Here is an 11,794-nt window from a genome sequence, read left to right on the forward strand (position 1 = left end):
AACTCTCCAAAATAAAATCAAACAATCCAATATACATAGCCTAATACAAATATTTATACAAAAACACCCCTGAGGACCCGCCCGGGCCCTCCCCTCCCCCTCCCTCCCCCCTCCCTCCTCCCCCTCCCTCCCCCTCCCTCCCTCCCCCCCTCTCCCTCCCTCCCTCCCTCTCCCTCCCTCCCCCTCCCTCCCTCCCTCCCCCTCCCTCCCTCCCCCCCCCTCCCTCCCTCCCCCCCTCCCTCCCTCCCTCCCCCTCCCTCCCTCCCCCCCTCCCTCCCCCCCTCCCTCCCCCCACTCCCTCCCCCCCACTCCCTCCCCCCCTCCCTCCCCCCCCTCCCTCCCTCCCCCCCTCCCTCCCTCCCCCCCCTCCCTCCCCCTCCCTGGGGAGGGAGGGAGGGGGGGGAGGGAAGGGAGGGGGGGAGGGAGGGAGGGGGGGAGGGAGGGAGGGGGGGAGGGGGGAGGGAGGGGGGGAGGGAGGGGGGGGGAGGGAGGGGGGGAGGGAGGGAGGGAGGGGGGGGAGGGAGGGGGGGAGGGGGGGGGGAGGGAGGGGGGAGGAGGGGGAGGGGGGAGGGAGGGGGAGGGGGGAGGGAGGGAGGGGGGAGGGAGGGAGGGGGGGGAGGGGGGGGAGGGGGGAGGGGGGGAGGGGGGGAGGGGGGGGAGGGGGGAGAGGGGGGAGGGGGGAGGGGGGAGGGAGGGGGGAGGGGGGAGGGAGGGGGGAGGGGGGAGGGAGGGGGGAGGGAGGGAGGGGGGGAGGGAGGGAGGGGGGGAGGGAGGGGGGGAGGGAGGGGGGGAGGGAGGGGGGAGGGAGGGGGGGGAGGGAGGGGGGGGAGGGAGGGGGGGGAGGGAGGGGGGGGAGGGAGGGGGGGGAGGGAGGGGGGGGAGGGAGGGGGGGGGGAGGGAGGGGAGGGGAGGGGAGGGGAGGGCCCGGGCGGGTCCTCAGGGGTGTTTTTGTATAAATATTTGTATTAGGCTATGTATATTGGATTGTATATTTTAACCGCCTGCACCCTACCCACCAGTGACAGGGGCACCATGTCCCATCTCTTAAAATCCTCCTCCATCTGTTCCACCAATCTTGTTAGATTAAGCCGGTGTAAGGTTCCCCAACTCCTAGCTATCTGAATCCCTAAGTACCGGAAATCTCTTGTCACCTTCCTCCGCGGTAAGTCATCTATTCCCCTGCTCTGCTCCCCCGGATGCACCACAAACAGCTCACTCTTACCCATATTCAATTTGTACCCTGAAAATTCCCCCAAAATCCCTGAGTGTCTGCATTATCTCAGGCATCCCCTCCACTGGGTCCGCAACATACAGCAATAAATCATCTGCATACAAGGATACCTGGTGTTCTTCTCCTCCCCTGAGCACTCCCCTCCACTTCTTGGAGCCCCTCAGTGCTATGGCCAGGGGCTCAATCGCCGATGCAAACAGTAACGGAGACAGGGGACACCCCTGCCTCGTCCCTCTATGAAGGCGAAAGTAATCAGACCTCTGTCTGTTCGTGACCACGCTCGCCACCGGGGCCCTATACAGCAGCTGTACCCATCCGATTACCCTTATCCAAAACCAAATCTCCTCAGCACCTCCCACAGATAATCCCACTCCACTCTGTCGAATGCTTTCTCGGCGTCCATCGCCACCACTATCTCCGCCTCCCCTCTGGTGGGGCATCATCCTTATCCCTAGCAACCTCCGTATGTTCGTGTTCAGCTGTCTCCCCTTAACGAACCCAGTTTGATCCTCGTGGACCACCCCGGGGACACAGTCCTCTATCCTCGTCGCCATCACCTTGGCCAAGAGCTTAGCATCTACATTTAAAAGGGAAATGGGCCTGTAGGACCCACACTGCAGCGGGTCTTTTTCCTTCTTCAAAAGGAGCGATATCGTTGCCTCCGACATAGTCGGGGGCAGCTGCCCCCTTTCCCTAGCCTCGTTAAAGGTTCTCGTCAGAAGCGGGGCCAGTAAGTCCATATACTTCCTATAAAATTCCACCGGGAATCCGTCCGGTCCCGGGGCCTTCCCCACCTGCATGCTCCCAATCTCTTTTACCACCTCCTCCATCTCAATCTGTGCTCCCAGTCCCACCCTCTCCTGCTCCTCCACCTTAGGGAATTCCAGCTGATCCAAGAAACACATCATTCCCTCCTTCCCTTCCGGGGGCTGAGCCTTATATAACCTCTCATAAAATGCCTTGAACACCCCGTTCACTCTCTCCGCTCCCCGTTCCATCTCTCCCTCCTCATCTCTCACCCCACCTATCTCCCTCGCTGCTCCCCTCTTCCTCAATTGGTGGGCCAGTAGCCGACTCGTCTTCTCTCCATACTCATACTGTACACCCTGTGCCCTCCTCCACTGTGCCTCCGCCTTACCCGTGGTCAGCAGGTCAAACTCTACATGTAGCCTTTGTCTTTCCCTGTACAGTCCCTCCTCCGGTGCCTCCGCATATTGCCTGTCCACCCTCAAAAGTTCTTTCAGCAATCGCTCCCTTTCTTTACCCTCTTGTTTCCCTTTATGTGCCCTTATGGATATCAGTTCCCCTCTAACCACCGCCTTCAACGCCTCCCAGACCACTCCCATCTGAACCTCTCCATTGTCATTAAGCTCCAAGTACCTTTCGATGCACCCCCTCATCTGCCAATAAGCCCATGTCTATTCTCCAGAGTGGGTGCTGTTCTTTTTCCTCTCCTACCTCCAAGTCTACCCAATGTGGAGCGTGGTCCGAAATAGCTATAGCCGTATATTCCGTCCCTGTCACCTTCGGAATCAGTGCCCTTCCCAAGACAAAAACGTCTACCCGTGAATATACTTTGTGGACATGGGAGAAAAATGAGAACTCCTTACTCCTAGGCCTACTAAATCTCCAGGGGTCTACTCCTCCCATCTGCTCCATGAAGTCCTTGAGCACCCTGGCCGCTGCTGGCCTCCTCCCGGTCCTGGACCTCGATCGGTCCAGCCCTGGATCAAGCACCGTATTGAAATCTCCCCCATTACCAACTTTCCCGCCTCCAGGTCCAGGATATGTCCCAACATACGCCTCATAAAATTTGCATCATCCCAGTTCGGGGCATATAGGTTCACCAGAACCACCGCCTCCCCTTGAAATCTGCCACTCACCATCACATATCTACCCCCACTATCCGCCACTATGGTCTTTGCCTCAAACAGTACCCGTTTCCCCACCAAGATAGCCACCCCCCTGTTCTTCGCATCCAAACCCGAATGGAACACCTGCCCCACCCATCCTTTAAGTAGTCTGACCTGGTCTATCAGTTTCAGATGCGTCTCCTGCAACATAACCACATCTGCCTTTAATTTCTTTAGGTGTGCGAGTACCCGTGCCCTTTTAATCGGCCCGTTCAGCCCTCTCACGTTCTACGTGATCAGCCGGGTTGGGGGGCTCTTTACCCCCCCCCCCTTGTCGACTAGCCATCCCCTTTTTTAACCCAGCTCCTCACCCGGTTCCCACGTACCCGTGTATCCCCCTGACGGCGCCCTCCCGCCTCGACCACCCCATCGCATAACAGCTCCCCCTTCTCCTTTGCAGCAGCAACCCAGTTAAACCCCCCCCCCCGACCCCCCCTCCACTAGATCCCTTCCTAGCGTATTTGCACCCCCCATGCTGCTCCCAGAAGTCAGCGAACTCTGGCTGACCTCGGCTTCCCCCCTTGTCCTCGGCCCCCACTGTGCGAGGCCCCCTCCTTCCTGCGTCCCTGTTCCCGCCATAATTACCATAGCGCGGGAACAAAGCCCGCGTTTCCCTCTCGGCCCCGCCCCTAATGACCGGCGCCCAGAGCTCCTCATACTCTCCTCCTCCCCCCCCCCCCCCCATCATGGGGAAGAGAGAAAAGTTACAGGATCGCAAGATTAACAAACTGAAAAATCACCCCCCCCCCTTTTTTCCTCGCCCCACATAATCACCCCACCACTTTGTCCCAGAAGTTCTTTCTCTCGCCAGACTATTCCAGCTTCTCGTCCACAATGAATGTCCATGCCTCTTCTGCCGTCTCAAAGTAGTGGTGCTTCCCTTGGTGTGTGACCCACAATCTCGCCGGTTGTAACATTCCAAACTGGATCATCTTTTTGTGAAGCACCGCCTTAGCCCGATTAAAACTTGCCCTCCTTCTCGCCACCTCCGCACTCCAATCCTGGTATACGCGGATCACCGCGTTCTCCCACCTGCAGCTCTGAGTTTTCTTCGCCCATCTTAGGACCATCTCTGTCATTATAGCGGTGAAACCTCACCACTATGGCTCGAGGTATTTCTCCTGCCCTTGGTCTTCGCGCCATAACTGGATAAGCTCCCTCCACCTCCAAAGGGCCCGTCGGGGCCTCCGATCCCATTGGCGAGTGAAGCATCGTGCTCACATATGTCCCGACGTCCGCCCCTTCTACGCCTTCGGGAAGACCCAGAACCCTTAAATTCTTCCTCCTCGAATTATTCTCCAGTACTTCCAGCCTTTCCACACACCTTTTGTGCTGCGCCTCGTGCGTCTCTGTCTTCACCACCAGGCCCTGTATTTCATCTTCGCTTTCAGCAGCCTTTGCCTTCATGACCCGAAGCTCCTGCTCTTGAGTCTTCTGCTCCTCCTTTAGCCCTTCAATCGCCTGTAATATCGGGGCCAACAACTCCTTCTTCAATTCCTTTTTCAGCTCTTCCACACAGCGCCACAGGAACTCTTGTTGGTCTGGGCCCCATAACAAACGGCCACCTTCCGACGCCATCTTGCTTTGAGCTTGCCTTCCTTGCCGCTGCTCCAGAGGATCCTCCGCAATCCGGCTGCTATCCTCTCCTTTCTCCATGCGTGTCCGGGGGATTCCCTTCTAGTTTACCGCACAGTGTTTTTGGCCGTTTAAATTGCCGTTGGGGCTCCTATTAAGAGCCCAAAAATCCATTCCACCGGGAGCTGCCGAAACGTGAGACTTAGCTGGTCATCGCCGCACCCGGAAGTCCATTTGACCTTTTCAATCACAAAGTGTCTTAAAGAGAAGATTAAAACTTTGGTTTTGATGAGCTGTCAGATACATTTCCCTAACTTGAGAACCGCAAGAACGATCTGAACATTTTCAGTACCTCCAACAGATGTACCTCGGATATCAGAAATCTCTGGAGTTCCCCATGTCCTCATTGCTCTCCCCTTGGGTATAACAGCTCTCAGTCAGGTGGAGTCAGTCACACGTGTCTCTGTCATGTTTCCATTCCTATTTTATCCCACACCTCTCAGTGACACTCACCACAACACAGAAACCTCAAAATATCATTGCTTCCTTACACCTTGTCCTCCTATTACAATTGGATATTTATTGGGCCTTTTGTCTCCATTAATGTCAGCTTACCTGCCGTTGAAATGACCTCGGAGACACTGGAACCAGACTCTGTTTATTATACCAGACTCCAATCAGCCCAGGACCTGCAGTGGTAACATACACCAGAATTGGAATAAAAGGCAGGTTATTGTCTAATAAAGGGGGCAGCACGGTGGCCTAGTACTTCGCACTGCTGCCTCACGGTGCCAAGAACCCGGGTTCGATCCTGGCCCTGGGTCACTGTCCGTGTGGAGTTTGCACCTTCTCCCTGTGTCTGCGTGGGTCTCACCCCCACACCCCAAAGATGTGCAGGGTAGGTGGGTTGACCACACTAAATTTCCCCTTAATTGGAAAAAAATGAATTGGGTACTCTAAATTTATTTCTTTAAAAGGTTATTGTCTGAAAGGTTATTAGGGCTGCACGGTAGCATTGTGGATAGCACAATTGCTTCACAGCTCCAGGATCCCAGGTTCGATTCCGGCTTGGGTCACTGCCTGTGCGGAGTCTGCACATCCTCCCCGTGTGTGCGTGGGTTTCCTTTGGGTGCTCCGGTTTCCTCCCACAGTCCAAAGATGTGCAGGTTAGGTGGATTGGCCATGCTAAATTGCCCTTAGTGTCCAAAATTGCCCTTCGTGTTGGATGGGGTTACTGGGCTATGGGGACAGGGTGGGGCTGTTGACCTTGGGTAGGGTGCTCTTTCCAAGAGCCGGTGCAGACTCGATGGGCCGAATGGCCTCCTGCTGCACTGTAAATTCTATGATCTATAACAGCGACAGAGTAACACACACCAGAAATTGATTATATTATGCTGTCAACAAACCATGACTAATTCACTATTTTATGAAAACAAAATTTAGTTATGGTTCTCCAGATACTGACTGTGGCCGCTCTCACCATTTGAAACTGTCACAATGCCCAGGTGATTGACAGCGGCTCCGGACCAATAGGATCAGGTGGGGCAGGACTGGTGGACCGACCGGGAGCGGCTGGTCCTCCAACCAATCGGAGTGAAAGAGTGGCGGGGCCTGCTGTGATTGAAGCATGCGCAGTGTGGGTAATGGCGACGAAGAGCGGTTGCTTCTTTACACCCGCAGTAAGTAAGCGTTGGTTAACAACATGCAGAGAGGGAGAGATCGCGGGGAATGGCGGAAACGCTGCGGAAGCACCTTGTGTGAGTCAGTAACCTCGGAAAAGTGTTTACCAGACCCAGATTGTACCGAGCGGGGCTGCAGTTCCTCAATTTCAGCCTGGGTTAATGGCCACCATCTTTATTGGAATGTGTGCACCATGGCGCATGCCTGGCCGCCATCTTTCTAGGGGGCAATGTTTCAATGAGTGGGAGGAGCTTGTTACCCATTGTTCAGAATGGAGGCAACATGTCCATCAATCTACATCACCCTTTGAGTCCCAATGTCTGAATGTTGGGGCGATGGATTGATGGAAAGAAAGGGAAATACATCTTGCTCTCCTGATCCCAATACCTCATGGTCTCAAGATCTGTGGTTCTGTCCATCATGGCAGAAACTCAAGACTCTGAGCTGACGTCATCCTCAAATTGAAGGACTGCTGATGACAACGAGGGGCAAAGTACAGCAGCGAGCATGATCGGTCATTCTGGATTAGGGAGCAGGAGAAAGAACGTTGGAAATTTCTATCCTAGACTGACAATCATAGAATCCCGTCAGTGCACAAGGAGGACATTCAGCCCCTCAACTCTGCACAATCCTCAGACAGTTTCTGAGGAGATGGACGGATTGAATGGTTAGGAAGTGGAATTCGTAGCAGGGAGTGAAGACAATGGCTTCAGTCTTCCCAAGATTAAAATGGCAGAAATTTCTAACCCAGAGATGGAGAGATTTTTCAGGGAATCAAAGGATTTGAGGAGGAGGCCAGGAAATTGGAGATTAAACCAAGATCAGCAATTATCATAGTTAACGTTGAAGCAGCTCAATGGGGCTTATGGTTTACTCCTGCTCCTATTTCATTTGTTCATATAAAGGCCAGAATCCTGTGTAGGTCCAGACCGGATGGTAGGTTCCCTTCCCTGAGGACATCACTGAAACAGTTGGATTTTTGTGACAACCCAACAGTTTTCATGGTCACTTTCTCCCAGTGCCGGCCCCACAAATGACCAGATGAATTCAGCTCAATTTCACAAGCTGCCTTTGTGTTTTTGTGGGTTCTCTCTCACTCCTTTTTTTCTGTTTTAAATCAATTTCACAGGGTGTTAGAAGGGGAGGATTTGCAGTTGGGAAACTGAAAACAGACATCACATCAGGATCTGAATATCATCAGATTTTTAACATGCAAGAAAATAGCAATGCTAGCAGTGCGGAGAAATGTGGGGACTGTGAGCAGGGATTCAGATCCCTTTCGGAGCTGGAAGCCCATCAGCCCAGTCACACTGGGGAGAGACTGTTCACCTGCCCAGAATGTGGGAAGGGATTCACCTGGTCATCCAATCTGCTGAGACACCAGCGAGTTCATAGTGGGGAGACGCCATTCACCTGCCCAGAGTGTGGGAAGGGATTCACTCGATCATCAGGGCTGCAACAACACCAGCGGGTTCACACTGGGGAGAGGCCATTCATCTGCTCCAAGTGTGGAAAGGGATTTACTGATTCTTCCACTCTGTTGAAACACCAGCAGGTTCACACGGACGAGAGACCTTTTAAATGTGTAGACTGTGCGAGGTGCTATAAAAGTTCCCTCAACCTAATGCGCCATCAGCGAGCTCACACTGATGAGAGACCGTTCAGGTGCTTGGACTGTGGAACTGGGTTCAGGCAGTCATCTGAACTCATTGTACACCAGCGAATTCACACTGGAGAGAGGCCGTTCACCTGCCCCGAATGTGGGAAGGGATTCACTCGATCATCAGGGCTGCTACAACACCAGCGAGTTCACACCGGTGAGAGGCCATTCTCCTGCTCCAAGTGTGGAAAGGGATTCAGCGATTCATCCACCCTGCTGAAACACCAGCAGGTTCACACTGAAGCGAGACCATTTCAATGCACTGACTGTGGGAAGTGCTATAAAAGTCCTGTGGATCTGATGCGCCATCAGCTTGTTCACACTGATGAGAGACCATTCAGATGCTCTCACTGTGGGACAGGGTTCAGACAATCATCTCAACTGACTGTACACCAGCGAATTCACACCAGGGAGAGGCCATTCACCTGCTTCGAGTGTGGGAAAGGATTCACTCAGTCATCCACTCTGCAAAGACACCAGCGAGTTCACACTGGGGAGAGACCGTTCCCCTGCTTCGTGTGTGGGAAGAGATTCACTCGGTTGTCCATTCTGACAAGTCACCAGCGTGTTTGTAAATAATTAGTGATTGTATTTTACTGTTAATCACATCCAGGAATGAACCTTGTTCATAAATATTGATTTCTACTGATGTTTTATCAAGAAAATTTGTCAGAAGAATCTAAGAAATTGAACTATTTTCTATGTGTAATATTATCATTTTATGCAACTGGTGAAGTGGTCCTTACGATGGGAGATAGAGTAGCTGTGTGAATTTAAACTGAGTTTGATGTGTTAATGAGCCCGGCTAGACTTCAAACCAGATGTTTACCGAAAAAATGTAGTCAGGTTGGGTAGCGAACAGAAACAGATGTAAATGGGTGTTGTGATTCAAAAGATAAAATATGCAAGTGTAGCCATCTGGGATGGCCACTTCCAGAATACAAAATGGACGCTCGCAAATAATATAGGGAACTGTGGACAATGTTAGGAAAACAAGCAGGCACAGAGCCCGAATGCAGATTGGGGAGACAGCTCCCAGGCGGAATTGAAACTATAGGTCGATTCGCATATTGATGGCCCATCTCCGGGAACAAAGGAAAGCCACTCAGGTAACCGATACTGTTTCAGGCATCCCGGCGCCAGTTCCCCAACCGAAAGCACAAACAAAGCAAGGCCAACGGCTACCAAAGACACGCTCAGCTATCAGGGCACCTACCCCTTTATTGGTGAAGATCAATACCAGTGATCGAGAAGCGGCCCGATTAATTGGGGCCAAGTTTAAGGCCCACCTAAAAGCGTGCGAAGCCCCTCCGGGTATAAGAAGGAACCCCCCACGAGAGAATCGCTCTCTTGGAATTGGCTCTCAAAGCGGAGAGACCCTTCCACCAGCTGCACCAGAAGCAAGTAAGTTCAAGGTCAACGCGCGCTACCAGACCGACGACCTTAGCTGTTCTCCTGTACCTCTTCGTACCCAACAACCTCCGATCCGAACAACAGATCCCCTGACTGAGTGGGCACCAGAAGCTAAGTACAGGCGTTAGTGTTAGAGATAGTTTAGTTTGTGGTACTTTGTGCATGTGTAGATCTTACTGTGTGTGTAAATAAATAGTATTGACTTTGAACTAACTAACTGGTGTATTGGCTCTTTGATTAGTATTCGGATTTGAACCTTGTGGCGGTATCGAGAGATACCTGGCGACTAAAGCAAACACAATTAGGATTAAGGAAGGTGACCATATTAACCCCCATATTTAGAACCAGAGAAACAGAGCAACACAAGGTGTGAAAGAAAGGTGTCATGAATGAAATATGGATAAAGTAAATTCACTTTTTAAAATTATGAATGTTAAAGTAAAGAGATTATGTTAATCAATTCTGGGAGAAATTAGTTCAAAAGAAATTGGGTAAAGTGATGGAGAGATCAAAGGGAAAGAATGTAGTTAAGGGGATGCGGATTGTCACAAGTAGGCTTCAAATTAAGTTACTGTTAAAAGCCCCTGAAACCTGTGAAGATGCTGTTTGAATCTCAGCCCAGAAAGCTGTGTGAAGGAAGCCAGATTTGAAAAGCCCGTTAACTGCTGGTTAACCTCAGCAGCAAATTGGAGTAAAGGCAGTTTGGGACAAGGTTTCTGCATTTTATAGATCTTAAAATCTATAAGGCGTTGCTGGACAGATTGGGGAAGGTTCGCTCTGAGGTAGTTAAATTAAGATTGTTTGGAACTGTTTAAAGTATTGGGATGTGTGAAGCCATTGCCTTATTTTAAGTGTACTTCTATATCATTTTATTTATTTTCCTATTCCATCATAAACATTTACTTTGCAATGAAACCATCACAAGTAGTCAGGGACATCATTTCTCTGGTTCACAACCTCTCCTTGTGCTATACAAATTGCAAAGACAAACTGGGAGGACAAATGTCTCAAATTTCCTTTTTGGCTATGCCCTTAACAGTAAATAAACTCCAGCTCAGTTATAGGGGTTAATATTCCAGGTAAAAGTCAAATAAATCAGCATTGCGTGAAACAATGTGCATCAAGTATTTCAAAATATTTCTAACAAAAGTTCTTCCTTTTGAAATGTTCTCCCCCCTCCCCCTGTTTCATCCATCCTCACCTCCGACAACAAGTATGTGGAGTTCATGGGGTTTCTTTGTCACTGAGATTGGGGCAATCTGATCAGCTGCCTCTGCTACTTCCCTCCCTTCCACTAACCCACCAGACCAAACTGTCTAAAGTTCCTCCTCGTCTGAGCCCTGAACTTGGATCTTTCTCCAGTTTCTCTCCAATCTTCTCACTCCCTCCGAGCTTATATTGTCCATCAGACCCAACTTCTGTTCCCTTGACTCCATTCTCACAAAACAGTTGACCATCCAACCTCTCTATGCTAGATGATATGTTTCCAGTTCTCTCTCATTTGGTTCTGTCCTTCTCACTTTAATGCAGCATCATCTCCTATCCTAAACATAACACTTGACCCCACCATCTCTACAAATTTCCAAGACATTTAGGGCAGCACGGTAGCATAGTGGTTAACACAATTGCTTCACAGCTCTAGGGTCCCAGGTTCGATTCCCAGCTTGTCTGTGCGGAGTCTGCACGTTCTCCCCGTGTGTGCGTGGGTTTCCTCCGGGTGCCCCGGTTTCCTTCCACAGTCCAAAGATGTGCAGGTTAGGTGGATTGGCCATGCTAAATTGCCCTTAGTGTCCAAAATTTCCCTTAGTGTTGGGTGGGGTTACTGGGTTATGGGGATAGGGTGGGGTTGTTGGCTTGGGTAGAGTGCTCTTTCCAAGAGCCGGTGCAGACTCGATGGGCCGAATGGCCTCCTTCTGCCCTATAAATTCTATGATCTCCAATCTCCCTTTCCTCTCCAAATCCCTTATACTCGGTGTTCCCAAAGGATCTATCCTCAGCCCCTCATATTTCTCGTGAGGTGACATCATCCAAAAGCACCGTGTTAGTTTTCACATGTACACTGACAACACCCAGCTCTCCCTCACCCCCATCCCGCTCCATTCCTCCACTGTCACTCAATTATCAAACTGCGTATCCCACATCCAGTACTGGATGAAAGGCTTTCCTCCAATTAAAAATTGGGAAGACCAAAGTCATCGACTTCAATCACCACTACAAATTCCGTTCCCTAACTCCCGAGACCATCCCTCTCCCTGGGAATTGTCTGAGGCTGAACCACACTCTGCACAATCTCCGTGTCAGATTTGACCCCAAGATGAGTTT

At 51.5% G+C, this 11,794-nt stretch overlaps 1 protein-coding gene across 1 annotated transcript; it reads left to right on the top strand.

Moving 5' to 3' along the window:
- The first annotated feature begins 6,323 nt into the window (after positions 1-6,323).
- On the top strand, positions 6,324-9,685 carry LOC140418774 (uncharacterized). The gene is made up of 2 exons (XM_072502392.1): positions 6,324-6,398; positions 7,529-9,685. The coding sequence occupies exons 1-2, from the start codon at positions 6,363-6,365 to the stop codon at positions 8,636-8,638; spliced, it is 1,146 nt and encodes a 381-aa protein (XP_072358493.1). The 5' UTR covers positions 6,324-6,362; the 3' UTR covers positions 8,639-9,685.
- Positions 9,686-11,794: the final 2,109 nt, after the last annotated feature.

The sequence above is a fragment of the Scyliorhinus torazame genome, chromosome 5 (assembly GCF_047496885.1).
Source record: "Scyliorhinus torazame isolate Kashiwa2021f chromosome 5, sScyTor2.1, whole genome shotgun sequence".
In the NCBI taxonomy this organism is placed as follows: Eukaryota; Metazoa; Chordata; class Chondrichthyes; order Carcharhiniformes; family Scyliorhinidae; genus Scyliorhinus; species Scyliorhinus torazame.